Source organism: Perognathus longimembris, chromosome 10 (genome assembly GCF_023159225.1).
Source record: "Perognathus longimembris pacificus isolate PPM17 chromosome 10, ASM2315922v1, whole genome shotgun sequence".
In the NCBI taxonomy this organism is placed as follows: Eukaryota; Metazoa; Chordata; class Mammalia; order Rodentia; family Heteromyidae; genus Perognathus; species Perognathus longimembris.
In genome coordinates this window covers 36,924,208-36,946,059 of record NC_063170.1, presented here as the reverse complement: position 1 = coordinate 36,946,059, position 21,852 = coordinate 36,924,208, and the positions used below count along the sequence as shown (strand labels likewise).

General features: G+C 50.3%; 1 protein-coding gene across 2 annotated transcripts in view; it reads left to right on the top strand.

Moving 5' to 3' along the window:
• Prkcd (protein kinase C delta) overlaps window positions 1-21,852 on the top strand; it is a 29,998-nt gene that overhangs the window by 734 nt on the left and 7,412 nt on the right. Inside the window, exons 2-10 of one of the 2 annotated variants that reach the window (XM_048355832.1) lie at window positions 14,728-14,861; window positions 15,803-16,002; window positions 17,531-17,591; window positions 17,753-17,915; window positions 18,005-18,036; window positions 19,104-19,189; window positions 19,483-19,612; window positions 20,531-20,631; window positions 21,703-21,790. In XM_048355832.1, the coding sequence (XP_048211789.1) occupies window positions 14,747-14,861; window positions 15,803-16,002; window positions 17,531-17,591; window positions 17,753-17,915; window positions 18,005-18,036; window positions 19,104-19,189; window positions 19,483-19,612; window positions 20,531-20,631; window positions 21,703-21,790 (976 nt within the window). In that variant the 5' untranslated portion in view covers window positions 14,728-14,746. Of the gene's footprint in view, window positions 1-14,727; window positions 14,862-15,802; window positions 16,003-17,530; window positions 17,592-17,752; window positions 17,916-18,004; window positions 18,037-19,103; window positions 19,190-19,482; window positions 19,613-20,530; window positions 20,632-21,702; window positions 21,797-21,852 lie in introns of both variants that reach the window. The other variant, XM_048355831.1, reaches the window with a different exon arrangement.

The following is a 21,852-nucleotide window of genomic DNA, read 5'->3' as shown; positions in this document are numbered from 1 at the left end:
CCGCTCCTGCCTCCGGTCCCGGGGTCCCAGAGCTGACCTGCGCGGCGCCTCCTCCTAGCTCTATCTCGTCTTTCAGTCTAGTCGTCTCCATCTGTCTGAGTTGGGCGTGGCTCCACCCCTACCCCACCCCCGTCCGTCCCGCCTCCATGAGCCCCTTCTCGGGGCCGAGTGCTACCTCTTCTGCCCTTTCCTTGCTAGATCCATCCTCTTAGGGGCCCCGCAAGGGGAAGGAAGGAGGTAGTGATGGGGGCACCCTTGTCCATCCGCGGTGAACACAACTGGTGTCACTTCCAGCTCCCCTCCAGTGCTGAAGGGAACCCCACTGAGGACCACTTAAACCTGGTCGGGCGGGTTTAGAAAGAGTGGAGAAGATCCACTTTTCTGGCATCTACCCTGTATGCACAGACCCTGTTTCCTTGTGCTGTGTTGCCTGTATGTAGGCATGTAGGTGGGCGTGTTGTGTGTTCTTTGTCACTGGGGGACTTCCCCGGTGAGTGTGTATCCTTTGTCACGTGAGTGACTTGCCCTTGTGTATATGTCTGGTGTGTGTCCTTTGCAACTATATCCCATGTGTCTTGGTGTGTTTTTTTGGCACTAGACTCCTCTCTGTGTGTGTGTCTTTGCCTGCCCATGTGTGTATGTCCCCTTGTATCTGGAAGGTCCTGTATTGCATACTGAGTGTATTATGATGATCACCTGGCCATGAGGACGTTAGATCCATTAATTGGGTGTTTGGTTGCCTATTAGGCTCCTGTGTGAATATATTCGTGTGCATGTATGTGTGCTTCTAGGCTTCTGTGTTAGTGTATTAGTGTACACCTAGGGGTGTGTGTGTGAGTGTGTGTGTGTGCATTCACATTTGATTCTTTCCCTCTTTCTACTAATCTTCCCTCTGAGCTGCTGCAACCAGAATGACCTGGTCCAGAATGAGGGGACTGGTCCTTTGGGTTTCCTTGTTCCTTCCTACTCTGGACTGGTCTGGAGTGTGGTGGCCAGACCAGCAGAAGGCAGCTGTGTGTGTGTGTGTGTGTGTGTGTGTGTGTGTGTGTGAAAGAGAGAGAGAAAGAGAGAGAGAGGGGAGAGAGAGAGACAGAGAGAGTAGGGAGAACGATGTAGAGGTGTCTGAGTGCAGTGGCAATATCTGGCAGTAGAATGCAGTGAGGGATCTGGTGTGTGACAGGAGTATGCTGGAGGTAACACTGGTAATGGGAATGTATGTTAGCTATGGTGGGAACATATGACTGGTAGGGGACTTATGAAACTGCAAGTGTATGCTTTGGGAGTAACTGTGATTATGGGGAACTGAGAGTGACTGGGTGTAGGTGTCATTGTCAGGAAGGTGTGTGGTAGCAGTGCCAGGAGGGAAGGTGAGAGTCCCAGTGTGTGTGTGTGTGTGTGTGTGTGTGTGTGTGTGTGTGTGTGCGGGTGGAAGAATGTGAGGTTGTAGATATGCATTCTGGATTCACAAACCCAGCCGTGGATCCTGAGGAGATGGAGAAGGATGAGGCAAGTCCTGGGGTTTGTAGTGTTGTGACCAAGATCTCAGGCTCTGGACCAAGAAAGACATAGGCTCAAATACTTGCCATGCCTTTTAAGAGCATGAGACCCAAGGCAGGCTTCTCTGTTGCTGAGTTTCCTTGTCTGTGGAATGGGGAGAGTTGTGAGGTCCTAGAGATCCTATGTTAAAGATACTTCATGAAGCCTTGGTCCACAACAGTACAGTATATTCAAATTCTTATTTGCTGACCAATCCCCAGCTGTGTGTCCCCATTCTCGTGGAAGCTTGAACTAATGAAAGCCTAGATAGTCCCCAGCCCCATTTCCTGCCCACAATGTGTCTGTTGCTCTGTCCACTCCCATGATTAGCAAGCAGCTTGTGGGAGAGGATTATGTTCAAAGAGCTCCAGGGTTCAGCCCTATTCAGCCCTAATGACAACCGGACAGTCCCTTCCTTCAGCAGCCCCCAGTCTCTGTAGCAGTGTATGTGTGTGTGTGGGCGGGGGGGGGGATTGAGAGCTGGGACTACAGAGCACCGACATCATTTAGTTGCAGCTAATTGGAGTTTAAGTTAAAATTAGACATAATTTAAAGCACTGACAAAAAGATAAAAAGTCTGAGGATACTCTGGCCCCAGGGAGTGGTGATGGGGTCTCCAGATGGAAAAGGGGCTCACACACGGAGAAGGAGATCTTTTGCCAAGACCTGGCCTGTGCTGCAGAGGAACTTTCCAGACCTTTTTGCCAGGAGACCTAGGCACCTTGCTGCTTCTGCCATTCTTCCCTTCCAGGATATCTCTAGGCCTCTGTTTTCTCAGTTCTATAATGGGCACAATAGTAAAATTCATATGGACTATAAAATACAAAGGAAGGAATGGGAAAGGCACCCCATTCACACAGGAGAAAGTCCAGAGAGGTTCCAGGTCCAAGAGTCAGGCAAGGCTAAGCCAGGCTTGTCAGCCATGCTGATGGGCTGGGGGCTGTTCCGCTGTGCCTCCTGGTTCAGCTGTTTTCTCCTGTCCCTGCAGGTCTGCTGGGAATTAGCCAGGTGAGGGCCAAGGAGCTCCTACTGGTAGTTGGTCAGTGGCAGCAGGGACAGCAGGAACCACCAGGACTAAGGAGGAGAAGGAACTGGGAGCCCCAGGTAGGACTGGGTCCTCTTAGGCAGGTAGTCTTCCTCACTGAACTCCTCCACTTCCACTATGGGACTGGCTGGGAACTGGGGTGGGTGGGGGGTGGGTTATGCAGAATTCTTGATTTGGGTGTGGCACTGGGAGCTAAGATAACCATTTACCTTGTCTCTGAGGGGCTCGCTGCCTGGGACCTGGCTGTGGTCCAGGGAAAGCTTTGGCCTTGACTTAGAAGACTGAGAACTAGGGGGGCTGGGGATATGGCCTAGTGGCAAGAGTGCCTGCCTCATATACATGAGGCCCTGGGTTCGATTCCCCAGCACCACATATACAGAAAATGGCCAGAAGCGGCGCTGTGGCTCAAGTGGCAGAGTGCTAGCCTTGAGCAAAAAGAAGCCAGGGACAGTGTTCAGGCCCTGAGTCCAAGCCCCAGGACTGGCAAAAAAAAAAAAAAAAAGACTGAGAACTAGGACCCACCAGTAGTGGGGAAAGGAATGGTGACACTTCTTTGGTTAGTTAGAAAGTGGCATGTGAGCCATTGATTGGGTGTGGATGTGCTAATTTTTGCATGGCCCCTTGCATCTGCTTCAAACTGTCCTTAATCACACAAGGAAACTGAGGTTCATCTGGACTTGACCGCCAAAAACAAAGCAAAAAGTACAAGAGAGAAAGAAAACAGCCCTGTGAGTGATGTATTAGGGTTTAGAGCCCTAGTATGTGTGAAGGGAGAGGGGAACATGTGCACTGGAACCTACTGAATGATGGGAGTGGGGAATGGTGAAGATGGTCTCCTGCCACAAGCCATTGCTGGTCAGGTACCTGGCACTGCAGACATTCTGTGTCTGTGAGCACACACAAGCAAGATGGGCTCCCTTGAAACTAACTCAAGGCACTACTTGCTCTGTTGCTCTGGAAGAAGAACAAGAACAGAGTTTTCACTGGGTCTTCTGCTTACTCATCCTACCCAAAACCTGGTGGGGAGGGAAGGAAATGTCCTTGGCTTGGGTACCCCCTTCTGTTTGAGGTAGGCAGGCCAGACCCACCCATCATTCAACCTCATTCCCTAAAGAGTTCAGTTAGCCTTGGAACCTACCTCCTTTAAACTCTCAAACATCATCCAGCTGGCTGGCAGAAATGTGCATGTGCTCACTCAGGAGTGCAGAAAGCCAGGCTGTACTGTACTATAGATACACAATGCCTGCACATGCACACAGGTATTATCATCCACCTCAGTGGGTACACTCAGACACATGCACAAACAATTACCTTGGTCACCAGACACTCACATGACTACTCACATACATCACAGTGTCCCATGCTGGGCCAGGATGGGGGGCCCTGGTTAGGATCACAGTCTGGCATTTGACACTGAGGTTCCAGATATAGCTGTGATCCCAGAGACTCAAGAGGTTGTGGACCACACTGGAAGGTGAGTTCTAGACAGGCATCCAGCAGCTACTCTGCCTACCAGGCTCAGTCTACTAGGCTAAGGAGGGGTTTGGCTTTGGAGATTCAGCCTGGGTGTGGAGGAGGGCTGTCAGCTGCTCCAGGCCGTTTGTGGCTGCTGCCACAGAGGAGGAAGTGAGTGGGCTGTTTGGTCATGGGGCCAGAATGTTCACAGGCAATAGGGGGTCTTACAGCTCAGCTCTTCTTCCCCCAATACGTGTGTGTGTGTGTGGTGTGTAGAGTGGGGTTGCAGTACTCTGGAGCCTGGAAGGCAGATGGGATATTTTTCTCTTTGGATTTACTTTCCAAAGCCTGGACCCAGGGGAGAGTCTCATTTGTCCAAGGCACTTCTGGAGGCTCACTTCCTCTGGGCTGCCCAGGAAGTGGTTTTGGAGGGGGACTGACCAGTCTCTGCCTGTGGCTTACCTCACCCCAGCCCTGCCTCCCTAGGGAAGCAGTGTCTGGCCTGTGGGTTAGGCCAACTGACCAGGCTTTCCATGCCGGAGCTGCCCAGACTTGTCAGGGGCTCCAGGAGAAAGATGGAGCTAAGGTCATGAAGTCCCCAGCACCCCCCTCCACGCGCCCCCCCCCCCCATGCTTGCTTCTCCCTGGGGCTGAGCTTGTAAGCTGAAATTCCAGAGCATCAACTCTAATAGTCATAGCCTCTGGAGGGAGGCATTAGCTGAGTTGAATCTCAGCAATTAGGTAGTGCTAAGCCACTACATGAATGAGCCAGGGCAAGTGGCTTTGACACTCAGTGCCTCAGGTTTGCCATCTGACAAATTAGATCATGATAATACCCACCTTTACAAGGTTATTGGAGAAACAGCAATGTACACAAAGTAGCTAGCACCATACTTGGCACACCATCAAGGTTTAGAAAGTAGAAACTGCAATCATGTAAAGCACTTAGTGTCTGGGTCATAGTAACGGGTCAAGAACTAGCAAGTGGTGATGGTAATGCATCATTATTGCCTAGTGGACTAGAGACTGACCTAGTGTCAAAGGACCAGGTAGGTGGCTTGTGGAGTCAGACTAAGAAGTCAGGGCTCTGGCTTCCCTGGTTGTCCCTCTGAATTCTGCCTCCAGCAACAGTGTCCAGGATGGAAAGGGTACCATTGGTTCATAGATTGCATGTTCTCTGAGGAAGGAGCTCTAGGGAGGCAGCTGTGCCCACTACCTCCTGCTTATCTCCCCCTCATTCCCTTTCAAAGGGAGGAAAATGGATGCAGGAAAGGGAAAGGCGGTCCAGAGCTGCCTGCTACCTCCTCTGTGCTCTCTTAGCTCCTCCTTGCTCTGGCCCCCTATAGGACTTTGCGCTTTGAGAATTGGTTGAGAATGAGGGGTGATTGGTGAGTTCTGCCAATCCTTGGGTCCCTGGAGTCTGCCTTTGAGCTGGGGAAATGAGCAGGCCTCTGGGACTGATGGGGACTGGCAGAGTGTGGGAGTTAGAAATCCCCAGTGCCCACATCTATGCCATATCCTTGACAGAAGCCTTCCTAGCCCAGGGAAATACAGGCCAGCCGAGTGAGGATGGGGCTGAGCTTTGACTTTCCATATTTAGTACCAAGAGGCTTGGGTCGGGGGTGTCTCTAGTGTTGAAGAGTGGTAAAGGTAGTCCTATAGCAGGCGAGGCTGAGGGCTTGAGTTCTTCAGGGGCCTGGCTATGAGTATGGGTGAGGGCATAGGGGCAGGATCTCAGCAGCTATCATACAGACCCTGGTTTCATTTTTTCTGGCTGTGACCCTTGAGCTAGGGACTGCCCTAGCCTCTGTTTTGAATAATGGAAAGGGGCCACTTTGGGGTTGGGGGACAGGAAGACATAACAGCAAGCACAGAGGCTCCTTAGTGGGAAGGAACTTGGCCATTCAGGGAACTGAAAAGGGGTCCTTGTGGCTAGGGCACAGGCATGAGGGGAGGGCAGATGCCAAGGGCAGGGAGGGCAGGGTGGCAAGTTTTGAGGCTTTTTTCCATGACTAATGGGAAGTACTGGGGGCTTAGGCAGGGGCAGTAAGGCCTGTTTTACTGTCTTAAGAGGGAGGGGGCAGCAGAATGGAGGAGGAAGAGCAGTAGACAGGCAGGTGCCTAGCTTTGGGATGGGGAGGGGGCAGAACAGGGCTGTGGGTGGAGGAGGGGAGGTCTGGAGACTCACTGAAGAAGCAGACTCAATAGTGTGCTGTGTCGGGAAGGCAGGGAGGCAGAAAACTGGCCCCAGGTGTCTGGCCTGACGACCGCCTGAGTGTGGGCGCTTCTAGCAGATGAAGACATTTGGAAGGGGAACATCAGTAGGCTGTTGTGGGCAGATTTAAGAACTTATAGAATCATTCATGTGGTGAAGTAGGAAAACAGGTAGAGTCAGAAGCCTGGAGTTCAGGAGGGTCTGGGATGAAAGAAACCTGAAAGTCAAAAGTCTTGGGACAGGAGAGAGCTTAGCAAATCTTCAGTGGGGAAGCTTGGGAGGGCCCAGGTACAGCCTGGGAGGGATAGCCCGCAAAGGTCTCTATGTGAGTGCCAGGAGAGAGACTTGTGGTGGCTGAGCTGCTGTTTTCACAACAGCCCCGGAAGCTTTGGATCATGTCTGTGGCCATGTTGGGTAAATAGGCTTGTGGAGCAGTGAAGGTTCAAGGTTGGATCAGATGTCTGCATGGTGTGGACTACTGGACTCTGGGGAAGGGAAGCTGTGTGTAGGTGGTGTTCTTGGTCGGGGTGGGGGTATCTTTGATTATCAGAAGTGGAGAAAGCTTAGGGCTTTCCATTTTTAAGACAGGGAAATCCTGAGAGGGGCAGCTGCTAGCCTGGGCTCTGCTGGTGGATTTAGGCTGACTTGGCTGGCTGGTCCAGCTGGGATCCTTCCTGCAGCCGCAGGCAGAACAGAGCACCCCACACTGAATGGCAAAAGAGTGTCTCTTCCCACTACCTAAGGAAGCCCTAAAGATGACCAGGGACAGCTAGAGATGGGTAGTGAGGAAGTGGGATATGGGCCAGGTTTAGAGGTGGCAGTAGTGATAAAGATGATGGTGATAGCTTCTGTTGGTGTCCCTGCTTCTGTGCCAGGACCTGAGTATGGTGTATGGGCGACATCAGCCCCATATTACAGATGACACAGTAAAGGCTTGGCCAAGTTTGCAGTGCCACAGGTTGGAATTAGACCCATTCAACCCACTCAGGTCCAAGCTCACTAGTTCTTTCCTGGCCACCCCCCCCCCCCTTGGCTGCTGGGAGATAGCACACCATGTGGGAATGTCCTGCCTCTACTATCTTTCTGAAGATCTTGTAAATGAGAAGGCATCATCTGGCCCTGCCCACCTCTGAGGGATGGTTGGACTGCAAAACACTTAGGGGCTTTTTTGCCTTCTTTCAAACACAAAACCGTACTACGGCGAACAGTTAGGAAACTCCTGAGTACCCTCTGTGGGGGAGAGATCGACTAAGGAGTGGCTTGGGACTATTAGAAAATGATAGAGAGGCACTTCCCACATGTAAATACCCTTCAGCCTTCTGCAAGCCAGTTGGGCACTGGAGGGAAAGACAGCTGGTAACTGTTTCCACCCTATCTCTGGTCTGCCCCTTTGGCTTTGTGGCTTTGATTGAATTGTTCGGTCTCTCTGTCCTTTTCTGCATAGTGAGCCTGGAGCTCATGGAGTCATATATGGGCTGTCCCCACCACCAGAAGTTGTAGTATTCCTCTCCTTCCAGGAGCCTAACCTGTGACTGCCACCTGTGACCCTGGCCTTAGCTGTTGTAACCTTTCCCTCAGGGCTCAGAAGATAGGCTGAGACTTTCCCAGGATATATCAGACCTGCCCACTCCTTCCTTTACACACTTTGGACTTTGCTCTGGACCTCCTTCAGAGGGTAGGCCCAGCCTGGTGTGATTTCCAGCTGCCTTTCCCATCTTTTCCCCTTTCCTAGCGATTGTGCCCAGGGGTACTGCTGTAGGAAAAAAAAAACTACATTTGGGGGACTGGGAATATGGCCTAGTGGTAGAGTGCTCGCCTTGTATACATGAAGACCTGGGTTCAGTTCCTCAGCACCACATATATCGAAAAAGCTGGAATTGGTGGCCTTGAGCAAAAAGAAGCCAGGGACAGTGCTCAGGCCCTGAATTCAAGCCCCAGGACTGGCAAAAAACAAACCCAAAACAAACAAAAACACTTAAATTTGGGCGCTAGATTCTAGTCAAACATGTGAGGTCCTTCCAGGCTCCTATAATCTTCTGTCTGCCTCAGTGTGCATGTACCTGTGTACATTATAGCTGTGGCACGTTATGTTTATGTGACTGGGTGTGGTCTTTGTGGGCCTGGATGTTTGTTGACATGAGAGAGCTTTCAAGGGCAAAGATGTTTCTGTGTGTGTGTGTGTGTGTGTGTGTGTGTGTGTGTATGTGTTCTGCCACTGAGCTGTCACAGTGTGTGTGTGTTCTGCCACTGAGCTGTCACAGTGTGTGTATGCCTGTAAGTCCAGCTTTGAGTGGCTCCCCATACTCAACAGTGTTTGGATTGGTTGTATGTCCATGTGCGTGTACCACATATATGATTATTCTTGGAAAGGTTCAGATGCCCCCCACCATGACTCTTAACAAAAGTCCCCTTGTCCTCATCAGCACTAGCTCTCAGGCTCCTACCATGAAGGGGCTTTTGTTCCTCTCTTAGGGGTATCTGGAGCCTTCCCTCAGGCTGAGCCTAGGGATCCCCAACCTGAGGGCCAGTTGGGTGACTCAGAGCCTGTGCCTTGTATAAGCTATGGCCTCAGGAAGTCCTACCCCACATGTGCAGGTAGGGGTGAGTGTGAACCAATTGATAGCGGCTCCTGAGTCCTGCCCCTGTGATCCTTGCAGACCCTCTGGCAGAGTGGGCTGTGACTTCCCTGATGATCCCTCCAGTTGAAGGCACCCAACTTCCCCAGACAATAGGTTTTCCCACCCTCATCCTAGCCTAGACCTCTCACCCTCTGCTCTCACTGCTGGAGCAAGAGCTGGTCATGCTTTGTAATCATGTTTATTAGGCTGTTCCCCATCATGCTGTACCTTCCCTCAGCCTTGCCACTGTGATATCCATTAGCTGGGCTTGAGGCACCCCACTGTGTGCATAATCATGTCACACATGTGTATTTTCTTTGGAAGAGGACCCTAGCTTTTGTTCTATTCTCAGGATAATTCATTCCAATTGTTGTAATTGCAAAAGGTATGATTGTGTCACTCAGACTCATCTCTGATTTCCATTGGGTTCCAGGTTTCAGTGGGCTAGGTTGAGCCTGACAGTAAATTTTTCTTTTTTTTAACCAGCCCTAGGGCTTGAACTCAGGGCCTGAGTGCTGACCATGAGCTTCTTTTGTTCAAGGCTAGCACTCTACCACTTGAACTACAGCCCCCCTTCTGGCATTTTCTGTTTGTGTGATTCTGAGGAATCGAACCCAGGGCTTCATGAATGCTAGGCAAGCACTCTACCACTAAGCCACATTCCCAGCTCTGACAGTAGAATTTTGTTTTTCTCTTTTACTCCCTCTTTCCTCTCTCTCTCCTTTTCTCTCCCTCTCCTTCCTTCCTTCCTTCCTTCCCTCCTTCCCTCCCTCCCGCCGCTCTCCCTCTCTGCTTTCTCCCTCTCCATTTTCCTTATTTTCCTTTTCCTTTCCTTTCCTTCTTCCTGCTCTCTCTCTCTCTCTCTCTCTCTCTCTCTCTCTCTCTCTCTCTCTCTCTCTCTCTCTCTCTCTCTCTCTGAGGCTGGCCTTAACTCATCATCTTCCTGCCTTAGCCTCCTGAGTGCTGGGATTCCTGATATATACCACTACATGAGGTAACTAATTAGATTTTTTGTTGTTTTGTGGTGCAGAGGATCAAACCTAGGGCCTCATGTGTGCCAGAAAAGTGCTTTACCACTTGATGGGGCTGGAAATATGGCCTAGTGGCAAGGGTGCTTGCCTCGTATACATGAAGCCCTTGGTTCGATACCCCAGCATCACATATATAGAAAATGGCCAGAAGTGGCGCTGTGGCTCAAGTGGCGAGTGCTAGCCTTGAGCAAAATGAAGCCAGGGACAGTGCTCAAGCCCTGAGTCCAAGGCCCACGACTGGCAAAAAAAAAAAAAAAAAAAAAAAAATGCTTTACCACTTGAAACATGGCCCAGCCCTTGGTAGTGGACTTTTTTTTTTTTTTTTTTGGCCAGTCCAGGGGCTTGGACTCAGGGCCTGAGCACTGTCCCTAGCTTCTTTTTTCTCAAGGCTAGCACTCTGCCACTTGAGCCACAGCACCACTTCTGGCCATTTTCTGTATATGTGGTGCTGGGGAATTGAACCCAGGGCCTCATGTATATGAGGCAAGCATTCTTGCCACTAGGCCATATCCCCAGCCCCCAGTAGTAGAAATTTTGAGAGTCAGCCATATAGCCAGATACCAACACAGATCAGTAGGGAAGCCAATGGCTTCCTGGAGAGGAGAAAAAATTCAGGGCTGGCCTTTCAAACTGCCTGGAAATATTTCTGAGGACTCAGAAGTATATTCTGAATGAAGGAACTAGTGCCTTGGAAAGCTGGAAAGTAAGGCACAGAGTTGCTAGAAGGGGGCTTGAGGTAAAAATAGGTAAGGGCTGAGGTGTGGGATGCCCAGGTTGAGGTCTGGGCTTTCTCCAAGGGCAATGGGAGCTGAAGAGTTCCACTCTGTGGGAAGAATGTCATCTCCACAGGTGATGATGGCTAGGACGGAGTGCCAGGGAAGGGGAAGAATGAGGAGTAATAGAGCTTTGGAGAGTTTGAGCAGACTATATGGACAGTGATTGGTCTGTGTGAGGTAGCAGAGCACTGAGGAGCCCCGGGCCAGCGCATGAGATACCAGTCCTAGGGAACAGCCAGTATGGGAAGCATGCCTATTCTGGGACCTAGGGAGGGCCTTAGAAGGTGCTTGCTACTTCTCTACATCTTTTCCTTCTGCTACACTCATTTCTTAGGTCATGCAACGTCTGTCGCCTTCACAACTATCAGGGCCCTCTCTGATCCCTCCTACTGGTCTTACCACCTCTCACTCCATTTTGTCCCCTGTCTAGACCTATATCTATTCTTCTTTCCTTCCTCTCTCAGGGCCTGAGCCTCAGTTTCCTGCCTCCAGATGTTATAAGGCATAATATGAGTTAATGTAATTAAAAGGCTAATCTGATACACTGATGGCTCAGAAAAGGCCAGCCCTTTTCAGAAGTGTGAGAGCTGAGATTCACACCTAGGCTTTTTGACTCAGTTTCGTATTCTCTGCCTCACAAGGCTGCTTTTGCTGCTAGGTAGATTAGCAAGATCCTAGTGTCCAGGAACCCCAGACAGTGAGAAAGACCTTGCTGGTCCCCATGGAGGGCTGTGTGGGGTCTAGCCCTGATGACATCAACTCCAGACCTGCAAGTGGTGATGAGTCTGGGGCTGAGCCTTCCTTTGGGACTTGTGAGTCTGGGCCTATTTATATGGGGGCTATCAACAGGGGTATCCCTTGCCTTTGTGCTGCTGCCTGTCCCTGTCCCTCACCCCTTACCTTTCCACCGCTGTTCAGGCCTGATAGGTAGGTGGACAAGCATTATCCATTGTGCAGTGGGCACTCGAGGACCTCAGAGTCACACAGTGATGGAGGCAGATGCCAGCTTATGTTGCCTGTCTCCATCCTGAGGTCTAAATAGTGTGATTAAGGTCCAGGGGTTAGGAGTACCAGGCTAGAGTCTTTGCCCCACCTTTAGTCCTAGGAAGTTAGGGCTAGGTGATCTGACCCTAGGGTTACTGCTGGGTAGCCCCATAGCAGCCCACAAAGACCACGGATCCCCTGTGCTCATGGCACTGTGGCCTGGCTGTGCAGGTTTAGGGCTGGAGCCTGGCCATTTTGTGGTTATGGTTTTCCCTCCAGTGGCTTCTGACTGCAAGCAGCAGCTACTCTGAGTGTAAGCCAGAAGACGGGCCTGAGGGGCTGCCTGTGGGGCAGGCGAGGAGGCCAGTCCTGGGCCCTGCTTCACCTGTCTCCTTTATATAGCCCTGGGCAGTCACCATGTAGTTCCTGCTAGTCAAACTTGGGTCAAGGGCAGCTAGGGGACCTTCAGGCCTGATGGCCAGGAGGAGCTGATCAGCAGGAGCATCTGGTGCTCCAGGAGAAGCTGTTGTGTGTTCCTATAGACTTGGTTACCCTGTCTGAGAAGTGGGGTAACCAGAACTGACCTCAGGCCTGGTGGTCAGGTAGAAGGAATGCAGTGGGAGATATGAGTATACTTTGTAGACTAAAAGGGGGTACATAGGTGAAAGATGGGCACTGTCATTTGAGGGGGTGATACTGATGAGAGGACCCTCCTTGGGCTTTCAGGTTGGCATTGGTTCTCATCGACATGAAAACCCTGAACCAGGGGACTATTCCTTAACTGGAAGATGGGATTACTGAGGCACAGGGAGGCCAAGTGAACTGAAGTCCTAAGGCATTGTGGATGTTGTACCCAGCTAGCTTGGCCTTTTTTTTTTTTTTTTTTCTGCCTGGACAGCCCTAGTCCCTTTTCCCTCTGGAGTACATGCCCTGCATCTCATTCCTCCTTTTCTCTGACTGCACTCAGAAAGCTGCTCATTGTCCCAGATGTGTCGCTAGGTTGTCCTGCTTAGAGGCATAAGGCCAAGCTGTGGGTGCTGAGGTCTGTCCTAGGCTGTGTGGACAGTGGCGAGTGTGCCCTCTAGGGGCCCTTGCTTATCTTTTCTCACTGCAGTGAGCATTCACCAGGTCCAAAGCTTTGGACCTGGAGGCCAAGCACAACAGTGAGAGGAGCTTTTTTAGCATAGGGGTTTGGACATTCACCAAGACTCCTACAAATACCAAAGGCCAGGCCCAGGCCATTTGTTTTATACTCCACTATTAACAGCTCTTATACCACATGCCACCCACTCTCATGGCATCACAGGCACACACACTTCTGCATTGTCACACTCATGTAGACCCATTACTCCCATACACACCCTCAAGCCAAATAACTCATACACTTGGGCATGCTCCAGCCTAGGAGAGAGTCTATGGGAGCCCATGGCTAGCCCTCCCTCCTTGCTCACCAAGAAGGTGTGAGTGGCTGGCCTGGCACCTAGCACTTACTCACCTGCTAGTCTGAGGCTAGAAGTTTTGGGGGCTGGGCTCAGGTGTAAGTTTGCATACCAAATCTTCCTTTCACTAAGTAGGAGCCAAGCCTGGATAAGAGCAGTGGTGGGCTCTGCCCTGCCTGATTCCTCCTCTCTGATGTGTTTGTGGGCCTCAGAGGACTAGCTGGGTTGGCCTAGACCCCCCTATGCTGAGATCAATGTTTCCTGTGAACTCATCTGGTCTGGAAGCTCCCAGCTGGCCTGGCTGCTGCTCTAGCTGCCTGTAGAGGAGCTGGGCAGCTATGGTATGTGTGTATAGGTATATAGGAAGAGGATGTGTGCCTGTGTCTGCCCTCCAGGCTATGGTCAGAGTACTGTGTGTGTATATGAACAGCAAAGAGCATTCATTTGGCCTCAGTTATAGGTACCCTAGTGGGGGCTTGGGCCTGGAGTCAGTGTCTGTCTGAGTTTGAGTGTGCATGTATGGGCTTATGATACATGTGAATCCTTCACTAATGACCCTTTAAGTCACCTGTAGCAATTTTCACCTTAGGTAACAGTGGAGAAGGGGTGGTATGGAAGCTGACCTGATTGTCTTCAGCATTAAAACAGTTTTAGGTTTGAAGGAAAAATGAGTTGAAAGGAAAGACTCCCTTCCAAGCAAGGAGTCACATGACCCAAGGGGCTTGAATTGAGAAGGGTCAGGCACATGGATATGGGCCGAGTCTCCCACTACCTTCATCCATGAAGCAAGTAAGTGCTAAGTTAGTGAAATCCCAATTTTTGGTTCTGGCTCAGAGTTTTAGTTTCCTTTAACAGTGAGTCTCTTGAACTGATGAAGTAGGGCTCATGTTGGCTCTGTTTTGTCTGCCTGGGTTTGTTATGAGCAAAACAAACAAACAAACAGAACTAAGAAGGGTTGCATGGGCCAAGGGAGGAGAAGACTTTCCTCTCCCTTCTCTTGGCACTGAGCATGGAAGCCTGGCACTTTTTCAGCAATTCGCTGCTAAAAGAGTCAGTGAGTGGCTTCTCAGATGAATCCTTTGTGGTCAAGACTCACATGCTCTAGGGTCCAGTTTTGGAGAGGAGTGAAGAAAGTATCCTGGCTGAGGTAGACAGCCCAGTGTCTGTTGATGTTATATCCTCCTGTTTTACCAGGGCTGCCATAGGTCCAGACTTAAAAATATGAAGCTTGCCAATTTTTAACATGAGTACCTAAGTCTCTAGTGCATGCTTTTTGTGTATGTGTCTGTTCTGGTGCTTGAACTCCAAGGCCTTTTTCTCTGTCTTGGCTTTTGTGCTCAAAGCTGGCACTCTACCACTTAAGTCACTCCTCCACCTATGGCTTCTTGTTCATTAATTGGAGATAAGAGTCTCATGGATTTTCCTGCCTGGACTGGCTTTCTGAGTAGTGCTAGGATCACAGGCATAAGCCACCAGCATCCTGCTCTAAGTCTAGTCCATTTTTACGCACCATATGGGCCAAATCCAATGATGAGAGAGGCCCCAGAGGTAGGGTACTACCTTTGTGCCTCCTATGGCTGTCCAGACTTTTGTTCTGCTACCTGACTTCACCCTCTCTGTGTACACAGCCCAACTGCAGGCCTCATCATGGCACCATTCCTACGTATCTCCTTCAATGCCTATGAGCTGGGCTCCCTGCAGATTGAGGACGAGGCAAGCCAGCCTTTCTGTGCTGTGAAGATGAAGGAGGCACTCAGCACAGGTAGGGCTGGAGGCTGGGCCCTGGAGAGAGGTGTGGGGTTCAGCAGGAGGGCCTGGGCGGGCGGCACCTTGCCTACTTCTCTAAGTTCCTTTTAGAGATCCTTTTCTTTCCTTGTCTTTGACTCCCTGCCTTGCCCACTTCTATGGATACAGGAAAACAGACCGCCTACAGAACCTCAAATGCTGGCTAAATTGAGCCCCTCCAGGTTTCTGGTTTCATTGGTTGTTTTACACCTGGACACTGAAGTCGTTGCTGTGCTCCAGGACTAGTCTAGTTCTGTCCTCATGGGGTTCATGGTCAGGCAGGGTAGCTGGACAGGTTACTAGTAGTGAGTCTTGTCAGGGAGCCCAGGGAGGTCACTGGGCCAGACTCGGGTCAGGAAAACTTCCTGGAGGAAATACAACTCCCACACTCCTGTCTGCTGTTTTCCTCTGGCCAGCCCCTACTTATTCCTTAGATAAGAGGTGAGTTGTCCCTCCCTCCTGAAAGCCTTTTTTTACTCTTATGCTGAATTAGGCCGCTGGACAAAAAGTGGGTTTAGAACCACTGACCTTTCCCTCTTTAATCTCATTATAACTTTGACTTAGAAGTTATTTGAGAGAAGAACTGGTTTGTGTCTCTGGGCTTCAGGAGGACTTGCTGTGTTCTTTGCCTTTACTACTGTGGCTAGCAAAGGGCAGCCTTTACCATGTGTTCATCAAGTGAACGAATAACAGAAGAGAGATTTAAGTGGAACTGAAGTGAAAGGGTCACAGGAGAGGGGACAGTAGGAGCAAAGGCCTAGAATGAGAACTACCAGGGTACCATTGTGGCACAGGCAGTTCAGTGTTCTGGGAGACCCTCGAGAGTATGCAGATGTATGGGGCAGGAGAAGCAGGCAGATCTACTAGGCTGAAGGCTAGGAAGGCAAGCCTGACCTTGCCTGCCTGGCCCCATTGCAGAGCGAGGGAAAACCCTGGTACAGAAGAAGCCCACCATGTATCCTGAGTGGAAGTCAACATTTGATGCCCACATCTATGAAGGCCGTGTCATCCAGATTGTGCTGATGCGGGCAGCTGAGGACCCAGTGTCGGAGGTGACTGTGGGCGTGTCAGTGCTGGCTGAACGCTGCAAGAAGAACAACGGCAGGGCTGAGTTCTGGGTGAGAGGCTTGTGAGCCAGGGTCATGCATGTGCAAGGGGGTGTATGTATGGGCTTTTCAAGAGAGCACAGCTGCAAGGGGCCTACTGCAGCTCTGTGGCCAATGCATCCTGAGCTCCAGCCCTGGCTTTGATTTACCACCTGTTCTGAGCCTCTGTTAATACTTCTGTAAAAGGAGAAAGTACTCCAAGTCTTCACGTTAGGTGAAATGAGCACCTGAGATCAGGGGCTCAGTGGAAAAGCTGACACATATTAAGTTCTAAAGGAAGCCATCTTTATTTTGTGGACTACTTTTTTCCTGTTAATTTTGAAAAGGTAGTATATGCATATAGCAAAAATAAATAAATAAATAACTGTGTATATGTATCTCCACGCTAGGTGACCAGGCCCCCTTTCAGATGTACCCATTGTTTCCCTTCTTTTTGGAATTTCGGAGGATATTCCAGGCCTAGGCAGGCACGGAGTACAATATCATGTTCATTTTATGTTAGTTTATTTTTTGTGCTGGTACTGGGCTTGAACTCAGAGACACTCCTTTGAAATTTTTTGCCCAAGTCTGGTGCTCTACCACTTGAGCCATAGATCCATTTCCGGCTTTTTGTTGGTTAATTGGAGATAAGAGTCTCATGGACTTTCCTAACTTGTCTGATTTCAAACCTTAAACCTCAGATCTCAGATCCTGAGTAGATAGGATTATTGGCACGAGCCACCTGTGCCCAGCCAACATCACATACTTTAGGAGCAAGGAGATGGAACATATTCATTGTACTCACTTGCTGAGTCTGAGTCTGGGAATGCACACACCAGTGCCCACATGTAGCTGTGGTGACCACAGGAAGCCAGCAATAGTAGAATCCCCTACCCCTACCCCATTTACATATGAGCTACAGCCAATGTGTCTCCACTAGAAAAGGCCTTGTGGTCATCAGAAACTCTAGCCACTGGAGGCAGTGAGTGGTGAAGGGGCTAAGATGGGAGAGAGGTTGACATGGAGTTGCTCTGAACTGTGGCCAGACAAGAGTACAGGATTGGCTCTGGGCTCAGTTTCCACCCCCACAAAAGAAGATGTCCATCATTAAGTGTGGGTTCAGGAGCGGTGGAGGAATAGAAGCTATGTTCCAGCCCTCTGCTAGACTAAGCCCTCAAGTAGACTACCAGAATGTACAAGCCTGGGTGTGTTAGGCCAGTGTCTGTGTGTCTGCATGTGCACATGGGGGTAGAGGCACTATTCTAAGCTCCTTACTATAAGGTAGCGGAGGGTAGAATAGAGGGAGTTTCCCTCCCTGTCTGTTCAGAGGCCGTGTGGCCTGATCGGGTGTGGGCTAGATCTTTTCACTTCCCCAAATGTAATAATACCCAGGGTACAGGTGGGGCGGGGCCTGGGCGGGGCCTTGCCCACACTGGGCAGTTAGGTATCTAGCCAAGTTTTAGGGCCCCCCTTGACCTCAGGAGTCAGCCATGGGAGCAAGTTCTGAGTCCTCTTCATGCTCACCAACTTGTCATCTTCCTTCCACCTTCCACCCCCACAGCTGGACCTGCAGCCCCAAGCCAAGGTGCTGATGTCTGTGCAGTACTTCCTGGAGGACGGGGGTAAGATGCCCACCTGGATGGGGACAGGCCTACCTGCTGGATCAGAGACCAAGCCTGCACTGAGGTCTAGGATAGTAGACCTCAGGGCCACTCTAGAATAAATTTCTGGGGGCTATCCTTTCTGAATATTGGAACTGACTTTCCCATGCCATGGTTCCCAGATTGCAAACAGTCTATGCGTAGTGAGGAAGAGGCCAAGTTGCCTACCATGAACCGCCGTGGAGCCATCAAACAGGCCAAAATCCACTATATTAAGAACCATGAGTTTATCGCTACCTTCTTTGGGCAGCCTACCTTCTGTTCTGTGTGCAAAGAGTTTGTCTGGTAAGACCATCTATGCCTGCCGAGGGTTATATGGGAGAGAAGGCCAACCTGGCACCTCTTCCTTACACTTCTGGGAATTTGCTTTTCAGGGGCCTCAACAAACAAGGCTACAAGTGCAGGCGTAAGTATCTTCAAAGCTGGGTTTATTAACATGTGTACTTCCAAGGCCAGTGCCTGTGTTCCCTGGTCAGGATGGTACATCTAGATAGAAGCTCTCTGTATGTGAGTGTGTGCATGCAACTGCGCGTGTGTGTGTGTGTGTGTGTGTGTGTGTATGTGTATGTGGGGGAGTGGGGTTATGGTAGCCCCTTCAGCAAGTGCCAGGGCTGGCTTGCTGCTGTTCACCAAAGCCAGTTTTGTGCTTCTCTTCCCAGCTCTGTATACAGGTTGTCAGGTTAGTGGCCTGAAATAGCTGTGGTAGAATATCTGCACAGAAACCAGCCTCAGAGGCGGTGTGAAACCTTTACCAGCACTCCTCTGGCTGCATGAACTTGGGGGAGGATGGGTGGCTATGCACAGGGTGAGCCTGCCCTTTCCCTTGGTGGCACATGCAGCAGGTTCCACAGGCTGGTGTTTGGAGCACAGCTGCTCTACCACTTCCTAGCTGTGGGGCCTTAGGCAAATTCCTTAGTCTATAAACTAGGGATAATAGATTCATTGTAAAGATTTAGTGGTGTAAAATATGTAAGGCTATAAATGCATGTGGTAAGCACTCAATGTTAGAAGTCTGTTACGATTACACATGCTTTGTATATGATTATACATGCTTTGTATGTATGCATATTATGTATGTATAGGTGCCTCTGTTGGGGTATTGATGTGTACTACATATGTGAGAGAGCTTAGGAGCTGTCCTAGGACATAGAAGAGGGAAATAAGGACTCTCCTGCCCTCAGTTTGAATGCTTCCCTCACTTCTGCCCACCTTCCTGCTCACTAGGACTCCAGTAGCCTTCCCTAATTGCCCCACCCCATGCTCACTTGCCCCTCTTGTGGGAACTGGGGTGGTGGGGGAGGGGGAGAGGGAAGAATCAAGTCCTGGGCAAGGCTGGTGTGGGGTGAGGGTGTGGGTGGTGAAGGAGAGAAGGCTGGCTTTGTGTGGAGGGCTGGACTGGGCCAGTGGTGCCAGCTCACAGGCTGCCCTTCCCGATGCCGCCCCCTCCTGCTCCTGGGCCTTTGCCTCTTCAAGAATGCAACGCTGCCATCCACAAGAAATGCATCGACAAGATCATCGGCCGGTGCACCGGCACTGCGGCCAACAGCCGGGACACCATTGTGAGCTAGGCCTGGGGAAGGCCTGGGGGTCTGGAGGCTTGCCTGGGTGGGAAATCCGGTGTTTCATCCCCTCCTGTGGGCTTACCCTTACCCCCTCCTTTGGGCTTACCCTCACTCCTCTTTTCCTTCATCTTTCTTTGCTTTCTTCTTGGGCTCCTTGGGCCTCCCATATTTTTTAGTCTTAGTGGAGTTCTCTTGGGCATGTTGCAATTTGTGGGATGCAGGGAGAGTTGTGGTTGAGGAAAGGGGTGGAATTGGCATGTGACCTTTGAATTGATATCCCTTCCTTCCAGTTCCAGAAAGAACGCTTCAACATTGACATGCCACACCGGTTCAAGGTTTACAACTATATGAGCCCTACTTTCTGTGACCACTGTGGCAGCCTGCTCTGGGGGTTGGTGAAGCAGGGGTTAAAGTGTGAAGGTGTGTCTTATCCAGCTCCTGGGCTGCCCACCTGAGCTCCTTAAGCCCCAGCACCCTCTTTTTGCTTTCAGCCCCCTCCCCCTTACCCTGGCCTTAAAGTCAAAGGAATCTCATCTGATTATACCTCATTCCTGATGTCATGTGGATGAGGCTGACTCTGTCATTTGTATGCTGTGTGTCCATTGGACAGGTGGCTCCCCTTCTCTGAGCTATGTCCTTCAGTGTGAAGTGAGGGCCAAGTGGACAGAAGCTTGAACTCTGGGCCTGGGCCTGGGCTCTGTCTCTGAGTTTGTGAGCTTCTTTGTGCTCAAGGCTAGTGTTCTACCACGTGAGCCACAGCACCACTTCTGCCTTTTTCTGAATAGTTCTTTGGAATAAAAGTCTTACAGACTTTCCTGCCCTGGCTGGCTTTGAACCATGATCCTCAGATCTCAGCCTCCTGAGTAAGATTACAGGCGTGAGCCCTAGCACCTGACTCTGACTACCTTTTTAATCTTTTTTTTTTTTTTGGTCTCCTTCTTTATATATTATTTGTTGTTGTTTCTGTGCCAGTACTGGGGCTTAAACTCGGGGCCTGGGTGCTGCCTCTGAGCTTTTTTGCTGAAGGCTGGCACTCTACCACTTCAGCCACAGCTCCACTTCCAGATTTTTGCTGTTTCATTGGATGTGTAAGAGTCTCACAGACTTTCCTGTCAGGCTAGTTTCAAACCTTAATCATTAGATCTCAGTCTCTCCTGAGTAGCTATAATTATGGGCATGAGCCTGGCTTTTGTTTTCTTTAAATCATAAACGATATGAAATGCTAATGGTGGCTTCAGGTTTTTCCCCCTAATGACAGGGCCCAGAAGCCCCTACCAAAGTCCTCCTTTCTTCCATCCCCCCAGCCCTGAGTTGAACCCTATTTCTCCTTTACGCCAGACTGTGGCATGAATGTACACCACAAATGTCGGGAGAAAGTGGCCAACCTCTGTGGCATCAACCAGAAGCTCCTGGCCGAAGCCTTGAATCAAGTCTCCCAGGTGAGCAGGTGCTCTGGGATCCTGGACACAGGGCAGGGGGTCAAAGGGTAGCCAGGGCACATTGTCCTTCTTACTGGTTCCTAACGGGGAGCCCCATTAGAGAGGATGTATGCACAGATCCTGATTTGGGGAGATCTGATTGGACATTCCTTTAGGGGATAGAGGGAGGTGGGTGTGTTCTCATGTGAAATCAATCATTCAAGCCTGAAGGACACTTCAAAGAGTGTGTGTGTGTGTGTGTGTGTGTGTGTGTGTGCATGTGAGAGAGAACATGTGCCCACGCACATGCTCATGCTTAGGTCTAGGAATGCTGCAGAACTTTGGGGTCAAATTTGAGAGTCATGTCAGCAACAGTGGCATACACCTATAATTTCAGCTTCTTGGGAGGCAGAGGCAGGAGGATCATGAGTTTAAAGTCAACTCAGGGAAAACAGTGAGACCCTATGTCAAGATCCATACAAACAAAATGGCTGAGTGTTTGGTAGAAGAACTGTTTGCTTGGCATACTAGAGACTCTGAGTTCAATCCCCACTACAGCAAAAATACAAAAATTAAAATAAAAAAAATCTACAATCAGAAATGAAGGACAGAAAAATTTATTGAGTAAATTGTTAGGAAGATGGAGATCAGTTTACAGGACTTGTTTGTGGTCTGTGCCTTCCAGACTACAGAGGTTTCCCTGTCCATTGAAAATGGATAGGGGGTGGCTGGGAATATAGCCTAGTGGCAAGAGTGCTTGCCTCGTATACATGAGGCCCTGGGTTCGATTCCCCAGCACCACATATACAGAAAATGGCCAGAAGTGGCGCTGTGGCTCAAGTGGCACAGTGCTAGCCTTGAGCAAAAAGAAGCCAGGGACAGTGCTCAGGCCCTGAGTCCAAGGCCCAGGACTGGCCAAAAAAAAAAAAGAAATGGATGGGGATACATGTATGTCCTAGGGGTCCTGGGCTCTGTTCCTGCTGTTCCCATTGATATTGAAGGGAGAGTTAAAGTTGAGGGGTCCTTTCTCAGGGCTGAAAGTTCATCAGTGGTCTGATCTTCTGTCTGTCCCCTGCTTTATTCCTTCCCTAGAGATCCTCCCGGAAGCTGGATTCAGAGCATGTTGGAATATATCAAGGTTTCCAGAAGAAACCAGGACTCTCTGAGGATGATACCCCAGGTGAAAGTGGGTATAATATACCCATTAAAGCTCCCAATTCCCATAAGGCCCCAGGAAAGTGA